The sequence below is a fragment of the Cuculus canorus genome, chromosome 1, assembly GCF_017976375.1.
Source record: "Cuculus canorus isolate bCucCan1 chromosome 1, bCucCan1.pri, whole genome shotgun sequence".
Taxonomy (NCBI): Eukaryota; Metazoa; Chordata; class Aves; order Cuculiformes; family Cuculidae; genus Cuculus; species Cuculus canorus.
In genome coordinates this window covers 144488196-144509465 of record NC_071401.1, presented here as the reverse complement: position 1 = coordinate 144509465, position 21270 = coordinate 144488196, and the positions used below count along the sequence as shown (strand labels likewise).

General features: G+C 42.9%; 1 protein-coding gene across 5 annotated transcripts in view; it reads left to right on the top strand.

Moving 5' to 3' along the window:
• The first annotated feature begins 309 nt into the window (after positions 1 to 309).
• The window catches only part of DENND5B (DENN domain containing 5B), a 115626-nt gene continuing 94665 nt past the window's right edge, over positions 310 to 21270 (top strand). Inside the window, exon 1 of one of the 5 annotated variants that reach the window (XM_054074721.1) lies at positions 310 to 514. In XM_054074721.1, the coding sequence (XP_053930696.1) occupies positions 403 to 514 (112 nt within the window). In that variant the 5' untranslated portion in view covers positions 310 to 402. The remainder of the gene's footprint in view (positions 515 to 21270) is intronic. The other 4 variants (XM_054074731.1, XM_054074741.1, XM_054074750.1 and 1 more) reach the window with 4 other exon arrangements.

The window sequence follows — 21270 nt, the reverse complement described above, 5'->3', positions numbered from 1 at the left end:
TATTTCATTATTTTATTAATTTTTATTACTATTTAGGTAAAACCCAACCTCCCGCATTCACATCCTGGTGGTGATTCTTGGAGGAGAGAGCTTGACTCCCCTGCTGCCTCTCCCCTGCGCACCTCTGGCTTAACCCCCCCGAAAAGCCGCTGCGGGCCGGCGATGCTCCTCTATAAGGGAGGATCGATGGGGGCCACACGGGCTTTAAATGCCCTCGGGGGGTCCCACGCGGTTTAAACGCCCCGCGGGGGCGGGCGGGCGGCGCAGCCCCGCCCCGCCGCGCTGACAGCGGGGCCGCTCGGTCCCTCTCGCTGCCGGCGCCCGCCCGTTCGCTCCTCCCTCCCTCCGTCCCTCGGTCCCTCCTCGCTCCCCGCCGCGCTGCCGCACGGAGCCGCCGGCGGGATGAGCGGGAGCGGCGCCCCCGGGCCCGGCGCCGCGCCCTGCCGCTTCGCCCATTACTTCGTGCTCTGCGGGATCGACGCGGAGAGCGGGTTGGAGCCCGACGAGCTGGCAGGTGAGGCCTCGCCCGCACCCGCACCGCTGCGGTGGGATTGGGGGGGGGATGCGCGGCTTCAAAATGTCTGCTCCCCACCGCAGCGACTTTGAAGGATAAAGCATCCGAAAGCATCGATCCGCCGGGAGGTGGCCCTGCCCGTGGCGGGGGGGTTGGGACCGGGTGGGCTTTAAGGTCCCTTCCAACCCAAACCATCCCCCCGAGCGTCCCCCGCAGCATCTCCCGCAACATCCCCCGAGCGTCCCCCGCAGCATCCTCCGGAGCATCCCCGTTCGGCCGCCGGGATGCGCCCTCCCCGCCGCTGGCTCCGGTCCCTGGTGGTGGAAGAGGGAAGAAAGGCAGCCCAGTGCGGCAGGGAGAAGGGTACCGAGGGGTTACGGAATTGAAGGGAACCGAATGACCGAGCTTTCTGCCCAGGGAGATACGTTTTCTTCCCTATTTGCACAGGAAAGGGGGGGGGAGATCTGAGAAGAACGGAATAAATTCATGGAATCGCATCTTTAATTATTCTGCTTTGGGCACATCTCATGGCTATTCAGAGTCTTCCTGCATCTTCACTTCTCCCTCTACCCCACAAAATGCTACAGAATCAAAGAACAAAATTATTACTGCGGGATCAAACTCATTGTCTGAAATATTTATTTTTTGAGGCTCATGACCGATTATGTTGAGAAAAGGCAATATTCCGTCTTAAATGTCACTTGTATTTAAATAGAAGGAGCTGTTAAGTTGTATTTTACACACACACGCACACACACAAAATAATAAATTGACTGTTAGCTTAATAACGGGGCTTAATTGCGTGGAGCTAAATATTTCCTCTCCGAGTTATGAGTTTGAAAGTGCTTAAGCACATGCATTTGGCTGTTCCTATGCATTCACACTGTAGTTGGATCAGCTGTATGTGCCTGAAGGTGTGGGCAGCTGTAGCTGTCAAGGTGGGCATCTCCGCCTGGTGATGGGATCCTGGCGAGGTCTCCAATGCTATTGCATGAGGAAGTACCTCACCTTCTGGTTGTGTAAAAGACTTGATTAGCTACATCATTGATCAATGTACCTTGGTTGAAGTTCAGATTTTTGTTGCTTACAAAAGGGGTGGATTTTCATTCTAATGGGGTTTTATTCTAATAGGGAGTACCTGTATCTTTTCCTGTTGCAGTGAACACACAGTGGTAGTAGCCCTAGGATCTCTGAACTGAAGCATTAGCCAAATGTGCTTTAATCTCTGTTTGCTTTTTCACACGTGCAAGTGACCACAATTACATGCTTTCAGTTTTGCTGCTTTTAGTAGAAAACTTCTGGCTCGTGAGCCAAATCCCAGCTGATGGTGTACAGGGTTTGATTTGCATAATATGACCTCTTGAGGTTTCAGCTACTTAAACTTTGAGTCATCTCTAATTCTTCTATCTGAAAATAAACTGTTTTTAAAGTGGTGTTGGCTCGCAGGCTGTGCCTTCCCTGATGAGTACCCAGAATTTCAAATTTGTCTTTTGTTGATTTCTGCTCCGTTTCTCAGCGAGATGAGCAGGTGGGTTCTTGAGGAGCAGTGCTCAAGGACAGGCCGAGCATGATAGGTTTGTGCAGTGTGGTGGCTTGGCTACAGGGCTCAACTCTTGTGATCATTGAGTAGGTTTAGCAGAACTGCTTCACTAATCAGATTGCAAAGCTAAAGGAAGGCACCCTCTTCATTCTTCAGTAATAGAAAGATATTTTGGCACATCTGGGTTATTCCCATTTGTAAAATATAATGCAACCATGAATAATTTCAAAGAGAAATTGCCACAAGTAGGTGTTTTTAAAGCAAGCAGGGCTTCTTTTTTTGTCTTCCTACTTACCCCCAATAGGAAATAGCAAGTAGAAATGTCTTTGTAACCCATTTAAACTAGGCAAGGTCTAGCAGTATGGTTTCGGCATGCAGAAATTTTTGTTAATGCCAATTTGGGAAGCGTTCTAAATACCTAGGAGGGTTGGGACATGATAGAGGAAGAAGTGGAGTAACAGAAATATGACGGGACTTAATACTGCCGCTGAGCAATGTTATATTTTTAGGGACTCGTGACAAAAGCTTTCTGCTATCAGCTGGGAGCTCAGCAGTTGGAAATGTTAGAGAAGAACAAGTAGTGCTGTGAGCCGCAAATGTAATGCAGCCGTGGAAAAATTAACTCTGGCTTTGAAGTAGCTGAGGAAACATTTCTGTTGCAGCTTGGAGAGTATTAATGCCACCGCAGGCAGGCAGTAGTGAGATCTCATCTAGAAGTCTGTGTTACAAGTTTCAAAACCCAAGCTACCAGGATTGAGTTTGTAACCAGAATAGGCAGGGAGGAAGATGCTTGCAGGAACAGAAAGGCTATTGTACCACAGGAGAGCCACATATGAGGGCTATTTCTTCCTAAAAATTCTCTTACAATGTTTTGTAGAAAGAAATGACCTTGTTCTTTCAGTATTGAATTAGACAGCTGCGGTAACTTTCCATCTTGCTGTTATTATGCTTAAAGAGCTTGTCGAGGTAAGTCATGGCGTCAGCGAAAAGTTGCTGTGACTTAAGCCGCTGTACAGATCATCCCTGATTTAGCAAAAGAGTAATCAAGAACCTGTTTATCTCCAAACTTGTGAGTTCCTTAGCAGCCAGCATGCACAAAGCGGCTTGCTCAAGCCAGGTCTGACTGAATGGAGCTGCACTAGGGCTGAGCACAGCATGAGAGGGGATAAGAGGAGATGATGGGAGCTCTTCTGACACCCTGGGACCTCTCCTGTGAATAGAGAAGCAGAAGTCACAAAATCCTCGAGGGATTTCCAGCTTTCAGATGGACATGCTGGTAATCAGCTGAGGCACAGACACATCACTGGAGTGCGTGGCCTGCTAAGGCTGCTGGTGAGTCAGCTCTGGTATCACTTGGAGCTCCCTGACCTGCACCTTCCTTTCACTGGGGACACCCTGGGACACACCCCCCATGTGAAGGCTTTTCTAGCCTCATGGCTTAAGATTTAGATCTCTTTCCACAGAAACCCTCTCCACTAAAAAAAAATCTACTCTCACATCTACTGCAGTCAGGCATGAAGTGAAATGTTACGACAATGCTCTTAGAGGCAGGATGAAAAACTACCTTTTAAATTCATACTGTAGGGTTGTTAGGTCTGCTCACAAAATAAAATTAAATATAGTTTTTCAAGTTGTGTAAGGTCTTAATGTATAAATTTCTTATTCCTGTAGATGCTCGATGCTTAAAATAAATTTGGTAGAAGAATATTCCACCATGCAAATGTGTAATGTTGCCTCTTTTTTTGTTTTTGCATGTATGTTATTCTGTGGTACAGATTTTCCTCATTTTTTTAATGGGAAATTGCTCCACAGTTGACTTATCAAATGGATCAGTTGGGGTTTTTTTAAGTGAATTGATTTTGAAAAGTAAAAAGCTGTTTACCTATTGCTCAACTTGGTAGTGTCTCCACGCACGCAGCAAAGTAGCATATTGATTGATTATAACGCTGTCAAAACTCTGGTTGCACTATCACAAAGCTTTCAGTTGAGGATGGAACAAAAAAAATCTTTCCAGGGACTTAAGGAAGGAAAGGAAACCATCTAAGGATTTCTTGGCACTTAGTAGTTGGAGAGGTCAGAAAAGAAAAGCAGGGTATTTGATGTTAAATATCTTGAAAACCATGAAAATTTCAGTATTGGTCTCTGTGCCCTGTTGAACTCCACTACAATAGGATGAAGGGAGCTTTTCTCTCATGTTCAGGGCTGATGGAGAATATGTTTCAGTTCACTTTGATCTTTATGCCTACTTCTTTCAGGTAAAGAGCCCTGGAATTGCAGATGCTTAAATGAACTCATTACAGTAAATATTTATCTTTAAATTTAACATTAAATTTAAATTTAACATTTGCTTTTAACAAAAAGGCCTAATCATTCATTAAATTGTTTCTATTGCATATTTGTTATGCTATATGAACTTTATAAGTGTGTGTACAAGGCACAAAATTTTTCTGGCTGAGGCAGCTTTTACATTTTGCTTTGAGAGCCTGTAATATCTTGTTACAGAGTGTCACAAGCTACAGTTTAGGAAAATTAAAAATACCTATGAGTCAATTAAAAAGAAAATGAAATACCCTTTCTTGGGGAAGTAATTTAGTGCTCTGGAGGAAAGTAGAGTGAGAATTATTGGTGGGTGTTTTGTTCCCAAGTGAAAGGACTGATCTGTGCTCCATTGAGGATGCTGTTGCCAGAGCTGTTTGGAGGGGGAGAGGGTGTAGTAAGCCAACACAGGAGCTGAGGCCTGAAGGACCACGTTGGATGATGCCTTCTGTATCTCGGAACATGAATATTGGTAGAGTTATGGTAGCCCTCTTGCTGTGTGAAATAACAAAGAGCTTATTCAGCCTAGAGAAGAGAAGGCTTTGGGGAGACAGCCTTCCAGTGCTTAAAGGGGGCCTACAGGAAAGCTGGGAAGGAGCTCTTGATCATGGCTTACAGTGACAGGACAAGGGGTAATGGCTTTAAGCTGAAAGAGGGGCGATTCAGATTAGACATTAGGAAGAAAATTTTTACTGTGAGGGTAGTGAGGCACAGGAACAAGTTGTCCAGAGAAGTCATGGATGCCCCATCCCTGGAGGTATTGAAGGCCAGGTGGATGAGGCTTTGAGATCTTTAAGGTCTCTTCTGACTCAAACCATTCTATGATGCTATAGCTTTTTTCCACATGTAAACTGTAAAATATTACCTCAAAGCTATGCTTATAGTGAGGACACATTCTAGTCATTGTGTACGCCGAGCACCATATTTTGCACTGTCTAGTTTAGTCGCATAAAGACTCACTGTCTTACTGTCCTGGTTCAATGTATACTTTCAAGCTGTAGAGAGCTTCAGTACTTTTAAGGCGAATTTTTGAATTTTATTTTTTGTTTCTTTCTGACCAGCAGAGCTGAGGGTGCTTACTGGTCATGCTCACTGGAAATGTTGAGTGTCTCAAGGAATATAAACACTACTTCTGCCTTATGCTGTTTCCCTACAAGTATCAAGATGCTGATAGTTCCCTCCCAATGAAATGTTACCTCAGTTCACAATGCTGAAAACTGAACAGAGTGTGTTGCAGTCTGGCTAACTGTGCTTCTTATCTGTTAGACTCTTTATTTTTAGAAAGCTAAAGGCCTTTTTCGTCCTTATGTGATCTTGGCACTTGCGTGTTCACGCCTTTCAGACTCTCTCCGCATCCTGCATGGTTGTCCATCACGCTTCCTTTGTGCCAAGTCACTCTGCAGTGCCAGAAAACTTGGTGGCAGTACTACAGCAATACAACTGCTCATGTACATGGCTTTTCTGAATATAATCTATTGGGTTTTTTCATAGTTTACTGGAAAAATACTGAGAAATCACCCTTGACCAATAAATAGCTAAAGAGTTGCAGTTCCTGTTCATGACTTACTCAGTTGCCACAAATGAGAAGCAGGCTACAGGAGTTTTGTTTTTCACTTTTAAGTATAATCCAGAGTTGCACAAAGCATTTTTTGAGGTATTGTCCAGGTTAAATGACATGGATGTGGGTGAGGTAGAGGAAAAGATGGCTTATGCTGTTCAACTTAACAAAAACTTAACTTGCTCCTCAGAACCAGTTGTAATGGATACCTTGGGATTTCTGATCATGATACGGTTTGTGGGAGGGATGGGACTCAGGCATTTCTCCTAGCACCTCCTTAAGAAGTGATACTCAAATGCAGCATTAAATCTTCTGACTTCATGACTGAAATAAGCAAGTCTTACGGATGAGAGACTGGGTGGAGTAGCTGGCTTATTGAAATACCTATGTTTTATTATGACAATTTACAGAACAACAAGGAAGAACTGGGTATACATTTAGGAAATGTTTGATAAAAATCTAATCTGGGTTAATATTTTGTTCATGTGAAAACAAATCTTTTTATCTTAGTCTGTATAAGTAGAAAGTGCTGTGTTTCTAGGTAGAGAGAGTATGGAGACAATCCTTGCTTCTGTGCAACCTCAGCTCCATGCTGAAATAGAAATAATGTTTCTGCTCTCTTCTACATCTTTAAAGATGGTGTCCTGGATAGTTGCAGTTTTTCTCAATCATGTACTTTTTTGCTACTGGGGAAAAAAAAAGAATTCAATTGTAAAACCAGATTTTTTTTTTTTAATAGATTTCTGAATTATACATTAAAGACTTAGCTCCTATAGGAGGATTTCAGCAGCCAGAGGAAATGGTGCTTTTTATAAAGGATTGTCAATATTATTGATAAGTTTCATCTCCAGTAACAATAACCTATAATAAGGAGTACTCTCTTGCTTACTCAGATAACAGACCATTTGTGGAATTGCTAATGTCTGTGATATGTTAATATGTGTTAGTAATAGCACTTTCATTCTCTAACTTTATATATACCAGAGACACATTGGATTTAAATGCTCAACAACTCTGGTGTGAGTATTCTGTTAAACATTTACCTTCATCCAAGTTCTTTTTATATGGTATTCCTTTGAAAGTACGCTGTTGATTGGGTTGGAAAAATTTCATTATTCTTATCAATAGTGTTGCCTCACTAATATTAAACCAAACAGAATTTCTTGTACATTTTTTTACCAGATAAGCTGCTCTTTTAATTTCCACTTAGAAAGACTAAACCCTCTTGTACTCTCAGAGGCTGTTTTGCTGACAGCAGCTGTTGCAGTGGCACAGAAGAAAGGGTGACCATGTATGTGAGGAATTTTTTTTGGTGAAAAATCCTTGTAAACTAGTCTGTTAATATTGCAGTAGGTAGCCTTTTCCCGTCACATAGTGTAAACTACAATAGTAATCGAAGTGCTGGCAGGCAGAATGGCTGAGCTGCTGTCCTTTATAAGAACGACCTAAATCCAACCCTAATCTTGTTCCTGCGCATCAGCTTGAAGTCACTGCTGGCCTCATCCTGGTGGCTTAGTGGTGTAGTGGAGAGTCGGGGTCCTCGGGACCACAGCTGCCAGCCTCGGGTGAAGAGCACTGCGAGGCAAATGTGCGCACACACGGCAGAGCATGGTAGGGCTGGATCAGGCCTGGTTGTGTCTGGTGTTGGTAGGTAGTATGAGGAGAGATGGTGGTTTTGAGCCTATGTCGAAGGTGATGTCCGTGTTGCCAGTGGAGAGGCTCCCGTGTCAGCATCCACCACTGTGATGGTCCTCCTGGTGCTGGAGGATGGTGGCATCAAGGGGGAGGTGATACCTGCCCCTCTGAAAATGGGAGAACAGAAACGGTAAATATGTCAGAATTGCTCAAGGCAGCGCGTGACTTTGATACTGATTGCTCAGCTGTTTGCCCATGAAGCCTTTCTGCCCTCACTAGAGTGATTTCCCAGCGCTGCAGGAGCTGTGCCAGCACCCTGACGCTGTGCCTACAGCTCTCCAGTGCCAATGCAGAGCTCACTGTAGGAATGCCTCCAAAACGAAATGCTTCAGGAGAGGCTGAGATGCATTGCAAGCCAGCAGGACAACAGTGTCAGGGCTCTCTTGCCTGCCTTCTTTCACCTGCTTGTCATGGACTAATCAAGTTGTCCCTAATGCCAGCTCGTCCCTGAAACATTCTGGCAAGTGTACAGCCTGCAAAGCCTCTCTGTGGGCTGACGCTGGATACATGGCTGGCACGCTGCTCCCCACTGCAGTTGCTGATCTGCTTCAATGAGGGTTAAAGTCAAGGAGAACTGTGAATGAAGCAGAAAAGAAAAGAAAACAAAAACCCAACAAAACAAACCAAACCAGCATGTGCACTTTGATCCAGTTAATGCCACGGTGCTTGGCTGCTCCTATTTGATATCATGTAGGACCCCTTACCTATGTGGGAAGAAGATTACAAGTAGCTTGTCCATCCATCTCTTGTGCTTATTTAGGGGAACTGTAGCAGTGAAAATATGTGAACCTACGTAAAGTTTGTGAGTATAACTAATCTATATATATATTTTTTTCATTAACTACCTCTTGACCAGAAAATAGTAAAAAATACGGAAGGAAAAGTTACATTGAGAAAACCCAAATTTAGTAAGAAACAGTAAGTTTTCACTGTGATATTTTGGTCATGTTAGCCATATTGATAATCTCAAAAGTAATTAGGGAAGAAATGGTGATGGGTCATCACAATAAAAGACACATAATGGGGAGATGGGTAATGTCTGACTGACTGCTGAGATGACAGGTTCTGGCATGGATGGAAGGAGCTTCTGTTACATTGCCAATACAAAAGCATAAACTCCAGTTTTCCTCCTTGCTTGGGCTCAAAAGATAGCTTTACTTAGCTGCCTGATCATTATGTCTTAACTGAGAGCTTTCTTATTAGGGCATCCTAGGCTTGATGAAGGTTCCTGGCTGAAAAACATGAAGCCATGCTCATTCAAGGTGTGGGGTTTTGCTTCTTACTCCTTCTTCCATGTACCAACCCAATCTATGAAAAATAACATCGAACCATCCAAACAGATGCTCGAAGGGTGAAATGGAAAGAGTATTCCCTTGCTAATATATACTCTGGGTATAGTAGGTAATAGTAGGCTTGAAGGATTTTGCTCGATCTCAGTGACCTGCTTGAGTGATAGTATAAGTATTAACTTTTAGTAGAACATAGTATTGGGGGTAGGGTGTATGGGTGTATGGTTTTAATGAATCTGCAAAGAAAGCTTTGTCCTCCAGTGAGAGAACAACTTCATATAAAGATGTCAGCAGTTCTTGTTCTGTCTTCAGAGGCAATCTTTAAAATATGTCACTCCTGAAGAGTGAGCTTTTTCCCTACCTTTAGAGCATGAATTTGGCTTTACTTCGCAGTCATTTTATTCATCAAATTGCAATAACAACGATGGGACCTAGTAGCAATGTTTTTTAAAAAGCAAGCCTTATGTCAAATGGAGTCCAGTTGTCCTTTGACAGTGTGTCAGTGGTAGGTGGCAAAGCATGAAGGCTAGAAGAATCCTCTGTCCACCCACTTTCTTGGTATTCTCTTGTCATGTTAAAGACTTAACATGTGGAAGAGTAAGGGGATTTAAGCTGAAACAGCATTCTGTGGAAACAATGACAGGATTAAAAAAAAAAAGGCAAAGCTCAACTATGATGGGTGTGTAGTGGTTGCTGCTTTTCATGGATGACTGAGATTGTTTGTATAAATTTGCATTTTCCCCTTAGCATCTCTATAAACCTATGCTCATTGCCATGCATAGTTATTTCCACATATGAACTGATCCTCATGCAGTGGCATGCGATGTAACACAGTGTGTGATGTAACACAATATTACCTGTGTTAGCAGCAACCTTACAAGGAAAAAGCAAGTGTCACTGTGGATGCCCCTCACAGGGAGCTGCACAGGTGTAAGAGGTGCTTTGAGTCTCTTGGGACTGAAAGACAAGAGGGCTGAGCTCTTTGTGATGAAATTATGAAACCAAGCACTCACTTAACTGGTAATTTCTCAATGAAATATTGATCAAATCTGCTGAGCAGTCTGTTTTGGACTGACTGATGTTTTGGATGCAGCTGGAGCCTGCTAGGAAGGGAGGATGCTGCCATGGTCCAATATTGCTTACACTGACTTTAGGTGTCTGACAGGTGCAGAAGCCCAGGTTATCGCTGGCCTGGTGACTGTCTGGAGGGTCCAAACCCCTAATTTAGGGGCTCACCTCTCTTGCTTTTTCTTCAGGTTGCTACTGAGATGAATCCATTCAGATGGTGTAAATATCTTCTGCTGGGCCTTCTGGTATCCCATGAGATCTCAGGAAAGAGAATAGATATTTATTGTTTTAAATTCAAACTATGAAGTATTTGAGCAAAGAATGCAATATACAATTGAGTAAATATTTGGCTTTTCATTGCTGAGGGAGGGGAGGATTTGCTGATTAGTTAGTTATTCACACAATACTATTTTTCCATCAGTATTCCCACTTGGTATTCTTGTTTGCTTTGTACTGTGCAATACTCTGACGTGAATTTAAAATTAAGAATAAGTTTACACATGAAAACAAAACAGCAGCTCTGTTAACGTAGACTTTCTTTAGTCTGTGATGCTGGCTAGTGCGGGAGAGATGAAGGACTGTTGCACAGTTTCTAGAAACTTTTTGTAATGTACTTGTCATGCTTTCTCCTTTTGTTTATTCTTCCAGCATGATAACTTGTAAATACACAGCAGCAAATCTTTGGGGCAGGATTCTCATGTTTTATTAAAAAACCCCCACAAAAACGCAACAAAACCCCCCAAACTCCTAACAAATGCAACAAAACACCAAAAACACTCAAAGCCCTAAAATTTTGTGTAATTATATGAAGATGAAATAGCTGGTCATGACTCAGTGTTTATAAACTGCCAGGTGCTTTGTAAAACTACTGATGGTGGATGTAGATGCCATCACAGAGCTCTTAAAGGTGTATTGTGCTGTATGTTTTGCCTTGTAAACACTTCAAGAATGTCAAGGCCAGGAAGAATGGTACCAGGTGTCTCTAATGCACTCTTTTTTTGGGTTGTCAGCTGCTGTCTGTAATGACTATTGTTATGAATTTATTAAGGGAAAATATTTATCTCTGGAAATCAGGATAGCAGCTATTCAGCACAGATGAATTAGATGTTTGGCCTTTTCCCAAGATGATGCTATTTAAGATAGGTTTGTCTGACTAGCATTTGCAAATATGTTGACTCTTTCTGGCTTTAGCGAGTGTGATAGCAGATGTTGTTTGACTCTCTTAATTCAAGCAGGGATGTGTAGTCTAGTGTTTCTATCTCAAATTGAGGAATGACTGAGAACTCAAGAATCCCAGTGTAAGGAATGCTATTAAGTAATCATTTTTTCCTGCCTAAATATGAACATCTGCACAGGGTGAGGCAGCTGTAACTGTGGTCTGCTGTCATACTTAGCAAAAATGGAATGGTGATGGGAGATGCTAGTTTTCACAACAGCGGTTCTGGTTAATAACTTACTATCGTTTCTATGCCTGTGTCTTTATTTTCTTTCTTCTTGGAGCTGCCTGCAGGGTGGTGAGTTGGAAGCAGAAAGAAAGAGCGCTGTTGAAAATTGCTCAGTATAACACACTTTACAAAAACCTCAACACCCTCCCCCCCAGCTTAATGTGGGCTGAACTTCCCATGAAAACTCTGCCTTAATGAGCTGAGACCCTTCAACCCTGCTTTGTCCTGGTCAGCAGGTGAGAAAGAGCTGAGGTCCCCAGCACGGATGCCCTGGCTGTGACCCAAGGGCTCAGGGCCCTGATTAGTTCAGCTCTTGTGCTTTCGTTGGGAGTAAGAATGAGAAAACATCTTGTCTTGGAGTCTGGATGTATTCATGCTTCTTGCCTGCAGGTCTGTGCTAGCACTGGAAAAGGCATTTGTCTAGGAGCTGGGGAGAAAAGGTCTTTCCTAAAGCTGAGAATGAATTTCTCAGAGCAACAATTGCAGTGGAGTGTCCACGATACATCATATTTGATAGTGGTGAAGATCCAAAAACTATTTGCAATTCAAAATCTGTCTTGGGCTTCAGTTATTGGCTAATACTTCATCAGCACTTTGTGGCAATGACTGCTAACTGTGTCCCGGCGTCACTCATGATGCACTGAATAGCTCAAAAGAGAAGCTGACGCCAAGCAGGAGACCATCTGTGTTGTTAATCGTATAGTATTGTCACACTCAAAACTCAGACTTGTGTGATTGATAATGTGATCGCACTAGACCTGTTTCCTTTTTTCAAAGATGTAAAAAAACCAGAACCCCAAAACAATCTGTATCCTTATCTACCAACATCTGAGCCCACAGGTCAATTTAATTTTGTCAGAGGTGAAATTGAAAAGATATGGGATTTTTTTTGCTTTATTCTTAAAGTTCCTGCAGCTAGAGCAGAGATCCTAATTAACCTTCGAATAATACAAAGGCTGCAGAGAAAGCAACGGCACTTTATAAAGCCAGAGAGGCCCCTTCGCATGGGCATCCTGGCAGGCTAATTGGCAGCTGCGTAGCTGGGATGTGAGCGGAGTGTGCATTGCCTTCTGCCCATCTGGTGAGCCAGGGAATGAAAGGTAACTCGTACTGAAGTGGGAGGAGGGAAAATTAGAGCTAACAGGCCTGTGTGAGCAAAAGGAGCTGCAGATGAGAGGACTGTAATTTCTGTCCTGGTGTCCTGTTGCATGACGTCTAGCTCTCTTCACCCAGACCTGTGAAACCATACAGCTGTGTTAATGCCATCTTCCTTAGTTTTTCCTTCTTGGTCTGAAAGAGTACTTATTCAGAGAACAGTTCTGCTACAGCTTCTACAATGTGATCACAGGCAGTGGGAGCAAAGCTATGTGTGGCAATATATAACAATGCAAGGATGATTGCTTGCTGGGTACAAGTCCTTCCTCAAGCTCAATGAAAGGATGTAGGACCTTGGCTGTGTTGATGGTACTGCATCCAAGAGATGTCTGTGGAAAAGCACTTTTTTGTTTTCAAAATGCCCTGAGCGGGATATACAGCAGCAGAATGTGCTGGGAGAGTTCTCTGCTTTCTTTTTCCTTCTTCCTCCTTCCCACATTTGAAAACAAACCAGCTCATCCTCATGCTTTATTGTTTCAAAAGGCTATTCTGACCTTTCTGATGATATTGTTAAGAACCAAGAACTGTATTCTGATGTATTAAAGTGCTAATGATGCATAACGAATCATAAAACTCTATTAAGTGCATTTAATGTTGAGTACCTCCCGTAAAAGGCACTGCGAAGGATGGCTAATCGCTCTGCATTTATGAGTTGCTGTGGAAGTAAATGGCGATATTCAGCTGAATCTGTCCGCTGAAATGGCCTAGAAGATGGCATTGCATTGCATTGCAGTGGGAGGTTGGCAATCCATGCTTGATTAATCTGCTCATACCAAAGTGGCATTGCTCCATGCTTCCAGCAAGCTTGTAATAGATGAGAGCATTAACGAGCCCCTTGGTAAATGAGACTATGTTCAGGGGCCAGTGGGGATCAAAAAGGATAAACATTGCTGACTCAGTTTCTTAATTTTATCTTACCTCTACATATTTTTCCAAGCCATGCTTAAGTGATTCCATGTTAAAGTAAGCTTTTTAAAATGCTTCTCTCTGTTACTAACTATAGCAGAGCTACTGTTTTGGGTGGGTTTGGCTGGCTAGGTCATTTAAGCCCTTTTATTTCCCTGAACTTTCTCCACGTGAAAAATGTTGTTGTCTTCAGATCTGAAAGACTGACTCTTGGTTGGTTGCTGCTAGACTACGCTGAGTCTTAGTATGTTAGAGAGAGGTTGGGCCAAACCCCCCTCGAGGCTGGCCAAGCGGTGCGCTGAGCCGTTTTATTCTTTTGAGTGGATTCAATTAACTGGTTGGTAAAAGCGTGTAGAGGTCTCTGAGAGCCGGTGATAATTTTCGGTGCAGAAAGTCTGAAATTATTCCAGCCTGAAGAGAAACCATTTGAGGAGACTACTTAGCATTTGCAGGGTCGATTGTCTTTTATTTTCACCTTCTGAATATGTTTAATAAAAAAGGGATTGCAGCTAAATTTAAGCAAACTCTTGCATTATGGACTTAAATTTCTGTTTTCCTTTCTTACAGTGGCTTACTGATAATTGTCCTGCTAATGCAGTTATATTCTGCTCCTTAAAAATGGATTATCTGGTTTATTTTGCAGGAGGTCATCAGTTTTACAATATTGTATAAAACTGAAACCAAATCGTCCTGTCTGCAGCTGCAGTGTTAAATAGAGCATCATTGTCATGTGCTGGGCATGACTGTCAAAACAGCTCGGGCAAAGTGGGTAACATGAGCAGTTCTTCTATGTTAAATATTTATAGGAGAAAATGCAAACTCAGAAGGCTGCCAGCAGACAGACGTATTGCTTAAATACATTGTCGTGTTGGTGAGTGCTTAAGTCTTTGCACTGCAGCTTTAGGAAGAAGGCAGCGAGTTGTTGCTTGTTGCTCTCGGTCCCAACAGTGTGTTTTTTCTGCACAACTGAAACATCTGAAGAAAAATGATAGCTCTACATAAGAGATTTGCCAACTAGTGGCCCCAGAAACAGTCTGTTCTTTTTACCCAGTGGTCTTCTGCTACAGCAGTCATAGTGGAAGCTCAGCACAAGCCCTCTCTTGCATGCTTAGCCTCAAGGGCTGGCACGTTTTTATTTCAGGTCCTCTGGTGCAAACAGGTGGTGAACTACAAGTGGCGAGATACTGAAGAGAAAACCATGTAATTAAATCTGGCACTGTAGTATAATAAATCTCCTTTGTATTCTTTAGCTTTCTAGACGCCTTTCGAGCCATACACAATGGCCATGATTAATGACTATTGTATTGTCTTAAATAATAAGCTTGAGCCTTCAGATAGGTGACATAATTTAGCCGTAATGAGCATCAGCTTCATGTGTTTGATCTCAATGCTTTGAATTTCAGAGTCGTCGTTGCCATGTCCTTGAGAGATGATTGTTTTATGCTGAAGAAAACCAGTAAAAGGGGAGGGGGAGCAATTTCTTTGAGACAGTGAAGACTCCAGCCAATCTGTTGCTCTGAGGACATTGACATTTTTATTGTATTTTGGTTTTGAATATGCAAGATGAAAGCATTTGAATGTTCGTAAACTGGACCCACTATTACTGACAAAAATATTCCTTCCTGGGAGGTGTCTGCTGACAGTACCAGTGATGAGTGTTTCCTTTTGTGTGTCAAGGTGCACCAAGTACCCATAGCAGGGAAAAGGCTTTTTGATCCTTTCCATACCATCACCCGTCTATCACCTCCTCAGCAGGCTCCTCTGTTGTTTCCTTCCTTGACTGAAGGCAGCAGGTCTTTGATATGAGCTCCTATTTCTTCACATTTTTCTTTCCATTGCCTGAGTTCAGCTGATACAGGAGAAAAAAAACATTAAATTCTCTTCCCCGCAGCTACCTGTGAAGAGTTTTCCCTGTTTCTGTGCTGCATATCTGCACAGCACTTTGGCAGAGCTGGAAAGGGAGAGTTGAGAAACTACAAAGCACATCAGACCTAATTATTCAGCTAGTGTAAGGGCCTTTCTTTCCTGCTCAGGATATTCGCTCTTGACTGTGTGGGTAGTTTGACTGGCATAGTGTGCTGACTTCAAAGCCGTTGCACAGTGCCGCAGAAATGCCTCAAACCCAAATCTGTCCTCCTTCAGGCAGCTTGGCCCAAGCGGGCAGCCTTAACGGCAAGGTTTGACAAGGCTCCGAAATGAAGGGTCAATGCAAACTCTCCTCTTTGTCATTATTTTTGTGGGGACCCCAGGGGAAAGGGATTAAAAATCCCTCACCCTTTCCTATTAAGTCTGACTCATTTTGTCTAGTTTAGCATTGTGGTAAAAAGAAACATAATGGATTTGTTAGGGTCAGTGCTTCACAATGTGACGGTTGACTTTGATGGGCAATAGGGCCTAGTTTGCCCCTCCAGACAAAGGATTTGTAGGTCTTGCAGCCTGCCATCTGTTTCTAAAAGCAAGTTTTTGTGGAGAAGGGATAGAGCTTGCATGCTGAAAAAGTTGTTTTTTTTTTTCTTGATAACTATTGAGCCTCTGTATTTGAGCTTTTAATTTCAAAACCAAGCACTGTTTATTAATAGCAGGACTCCCCTTCTGCCCTCGTCCAGGCAAGCTGGACATCCAGATCTCAGTGCTGGGCTGATGTCTTCTAAAATACTTGTATTGTTGAATACACATACTCATCCTCCAAGTGTTTTCTGTTCATCTCTCCAGCCCCCACCCAAGCTCTCTGAAACGCGATGTCTGGCTGCATTCAGGTTGTTTGCATTTATTCTGATACATATTAGGCATGGATTGAAGAAGAAATAATGTTCAGCCTTCATTTGATTTTTCACCTGTGCTGCGGCGTTGTCTTGTGCTCTCTTAAAAACAACTGAACATACTCTGCTCCTATAATTCAGACTGGAAAGTCCTACTTTCCTGCAGTGATTCCACTGCAGAGTCTCTTAAATCAAACGGCCAGCCAACCTGTGGGCCTTAGACACGCTAACAAGTACAATCTATTTATGTGCCGTGTGTGTTAACCTGACTGTTAATGGATTGTTTCTATGTATAACTACTGGAGGTAGCACGGAGCTGCGCAATCCAGGTCTGGAGGGCAGGAAAACATGCTGTAGGACTTAGGAAAAATAATGAGTAAAGCCTCTGTGGTTTTCTTCTTTGCAGCTGGAGATGAACAGGACTGCTAGCACTGATATAGAGATCCTGGCTCACGATCCTGTCCTGCCTGTTTATTTAGCCTATTGCTCTCCTGATGCAATATAGGAGAGGGGTGGAGGGCATCAATCCAGTCCTCCCTAACACTCTTATGGTGTGTTTTTCTGTTAAGGGAAGTGATGGGTGTGGCTGCTGTGGCTGTACAGGTACACGCATGCATCACTGAATATGAGGCTGGAAGCGCAATGCTCCCCTCATCGTGGCAAGTGAGTTAATAAGCTGACAATGAATGCCACAGTAAAAATGTAGCGCCAGCCAAAGAAAACTGGCACCTGTCACTTGCCCCCAAACACAAAAGCCTATGTACCATGCCAGAAAAGCCTGCCTCCGTAGCCATTCCCAGTGCCTCGGCACCCTCCTGTGAACCAATGTTTGCCACCGACACTTTTTCTTTGTTTCTGCCAGTTGTCGGCCACTAGCAGAGAGCTGGCAAGCTGTGTGGGGATTCATGCTCTCGTTGACAGAGTGCCATATTTCTGGCCATTCCTTGAATTAACCTTTTCTCCAAACTCGGTCCCAGCCCTGGCAAGCAACACAGGGCTGGCGCAGCAGAGCGGGCTGCTGGCTTGCCTGCCCTGCTGTGCCACTGCTGGGCAGATGGAGGCATGGCCATCAGCTGGGAAGCAAGACAACCAGCTGATTCCCTGCCCTGGCTTACCTCACAGCTATATGTCCAACCCAGTGCTGCATGTATTAGGAGGGGTTTTCTTCCATGTAGGCAGCTGTGAAAAGAGGAATATTTTTTTTTTTTTCTGAGGGAATTAAATTAATATAATGACCATCTTTGATGTGTCGGCCTCGTTGTGTACAAGGCTCTGCCACGGGAGGTGATAGCCTGCCTCTCTGCCAGGCTTTCCTTCCAAGTCTATTAATGGCTCCTAGAAGGTAGCCCCTGACTGTCTCTGGAAACCATGCCAGTGGCGTGGGCTTGATGAGGTCACTTCTTCTACCTCTTCTCAGCCTCCACGTTTTAATCTTCAGGCTTCATCTTCAGAGGTAGAGACGGCATCTGTGTTCCATGGAATTTTTTTCAGAGATGATTCCTTAGCTGATGTGGAGCATTTGTGCTGAGCAGCTGAGGTCTTAAAGGTCCAAAAAGTATAATCAGCCTGGAAACACTCCAGATAAATACCTGAGACCGAGAGAAACAGCATTCCTGGTCAGTAGGGCTGACTGAAATGACAGTGCCGCTCTTACAAAAAGACCAGAGCTCCTACATAGTAGACAGTCTGATTGCAGGTTCCTTCTACTACTAAGGTCTCCTAGGTACTTTATCTGGCCATTCTGTGGAGTTATAATATCTTGCCAAGATAGGGCTGGTCAGGTCCTGCCATGTCAAGTCCTGGCACCTATATGGGATCCTTGGAAATGTGCTTGAGGAAGCCCTCAGTATCCATACAGTTGACTTTAAATTACCGAAGCTGAAAATCTTTTAGTTCTCTTCCACTAAACTACAGGGTGACACAACAAACTTCACTGAAATGTCTTCATTATCTTAAGAGGAACAGATTCAAATTGAAAGGGGTTTTTTTAAGAAAATATTTCATAATGGGGCGCGGTAGTCAATGATGATGCATCAAGTAATTCCAGGTGGTTGTGTTATCATTATATTTAAAATGAGAGTTTAAGAAGCCAACATGCTCTTTATGGTCCATTTGTGGTCTCTAGGCTATTCACAAAACATTTATATACTGCTCCTGGGGAGCCATTGTGCTTGCCACAGTGGAAGCTGTACAATCCTCTGTGCCATCTTTTTGTGTGTGTGGTCTTTATCTTCTACACCTTTAAAAAAATGGGGGAGGGGAAGAGATACTTAAGAAAGAAAAATGGTGGCAATATCATTCATAAAATCAACAGCTGATTTAGTTGGTTTAATCAAAGAAGACTATCAGGTAAGAAATTTTCTGCTGTACTTATTTAAGAGAATTGGCGAAGTTGGAACAAGCCCTGGCATAACAGTTTCAACCCATGCCTTTGCTAGTCAGCAGCATTCAAAGCTGCAGAGAAGTAAAGAAAAACACTGAGCAAATGCTGTGTGAACTTGAGACTCAGCACTGAAATGTCTTCTGGACCTGATGGTGATGGTGGGTCATTTCCTCCTTCTAAGTCACATTGGGACATTTGGGCATGTGTCCAACGCATAAGAATGTATTGCTTACTGCAGGCAACAGGAGTTGCTTCTGCAGGGATTTTCTTCCTTTTGGAGGTCTGTGCGTGTACCGAGCACCATCCTGGTAGGTGCCCGCATGAGCTGTGCTCTGGCGAATGCATCTGATCTGATCAAGCTTGTATGGAGAAGGAAAACCGATATTATTTGGGAGCTGTGAAAGAAAGCCTAGAGTTTACACATCCCATTACATAGGAGCTTTATCTGTGTCTGGAAGGATAAAGATATAGTAGAGGAGTCTAAACCCTGAATTTTAATTCTGGCATGACATTGGCTGTAGGTCCTGAGGAGCTTTATGTTCTCTTTCCTGCAGTCTATTGGAAAAAATGTGTTATTTGTACAGGACAATGAAAGCATTGGCTATGAAAGCTGCAGTTATTTACACATACAGTTGGACAGTTCTGAACCAGTTCAGTGCTGAGTGGTGTTAAGTCTGCTTAGTGAGATGGTGGGGGACTAACATCCTATCAAAGTAGTTGCTGCTTTAATTGGGAAGGGGAGGACCGCTGTGCAAATGAATGCTTTCCATTTGAGTTCATTTGTAGCCATGATTGGAACTGCTGGTTTTGTTTGATAAACTTGATAAACCTCATCTGCTGCAACACTGATTTCAATTGGAGGAAGATGAATTGACGTGGAGAAGGACATTGGAGGGCACAAGCTCAAGCCTGAGCAGGAAGGTTGTTTTAATAACCTTGTTAAATGTATGTTGTTTTGGTTCAGGATGATTGTAAACTCATCAAAGATTTAAGGTAAAATGCAGAGACCTCAAGTTGTTCAGGTATATTTGAATGTAATATTTGAATATATTTGAGATACCTCTGTGAAGTGAGCCAACTTTCAATGAACAAAGCAAGATAGAAGGCACTAACTTCCTTGTGAAAACAGGCAGGCTGTCTGCAGTGTTTGTAGTCTCAGTCCTAGACTAAAACCTTTCTGTGTATGTTATCCAAAATACAGATTAGTAATGTGCTGACAGAAAGGAGGAATTTAATGTTGTGAAGGGGAGAATTATGTAGTTTTATCTGTGGGCATGGGTGTGCTTCTGTGGGTGTGTGAGATTCCTGCCCTGGATTAAGGGAGATGGTGTGTGCTTCTGTTGAACCCAGAGGAAATGACTCTAAATTCAATGAATAGTGCTCGTGAGGGTGGAGAACAGGAGACAATGAGCACAAGTCTCTTTTTAACTTCAGGTTATCTTTTTGGGTTTGTTTTTTGTTTGTTGCACTGCATTAAAATAGCCCAGATAGAAAGCTTGAGGTTGAAAAGCATACTAAAACTGTAATACATACTGTTGTTTGGAAAAGTGAACTTGCAGAAATTTGTAGGGGAGGAGAAGTCTGTAGGCTAAGAAAGAAGCAAACCCAGTAATGGTCCTGATAGTTTTTCCCAGGTTATAAGAAGAAAAAAAAGATGATAGAACAGAAGAGTGATGCTGATGAATTAGTGATGCTGAAAGTCAAATAGTTTTACAACACTGTCAAAAATCCTTAAAGCAGAGTTGCACAACGCCTGGGAGGATGAAGGTGGTGGTAGCTGTTCTTTCTCCAGATCAGCGAATTTCCAGATCAGTGCGTATGTGTGTGCACATGCATGTGCAGAACATGTTCCTCCCTTCCATCACAGCTGAAGGGACAACAAATAACCTGGGTTGTTAGAAAATGGAGTTTCTGCAGGCTCACAATTCTGTGACTCTTTTCCCCTTGCTCGATGAGAATTCAGAGGAGTTTTGCAGTAGTCCTAAATGAGAGAGTGCTGCAGAGTACCTTGATGACCAACAGGTACAACTTCAAGAAGAATCATGGAAACTTGATAACTTTCTCTGTGTGCTTTTTCTGCATCAGACCTAAGAATTAAATAACTATAATAATCTTTTGCATGCTGTATCCAGTCAGTAATCTGAGTAAAGAAACTTACTTAATTTGGTGCCAGGGCCCTTGCAGATGAAGAATATGCAGTGGCTTTTTTTTAATGGCATGTGATAACTGATTCTAATGCTTGTTCAAGAGCCTCATTATTCCGTAAGTCCTAATATTCTACAAAGAGTGATCTCCAAACTCTTCACTTATGTTAACAGTAGAGTTTTGACACTTGGTTCCCTCACTTTGTCCCTCAGCCTACTAACAAGAAGTTGTGGAGAAATGAAACAAAAAATTAATGTTTGGGGGTTTTAGAGGGTTTGTTTTGGGGGGTTTTGAGTGTATATGTATGGGTGTTCATGATAAGTGAAGATAATGTTCTTAACTTTCTTAGGGCTCTGAATATAAAAATCTATCTTTCAAAAGCTATATGTTAGGAAGTAAAAAGATATACAGAGCTTTTGATCAATATTTCTAAGAGGATTTGTTGAGATATGTGACGTATAGGGATTACCCCATATATGTATAAGTATTTATTTCTT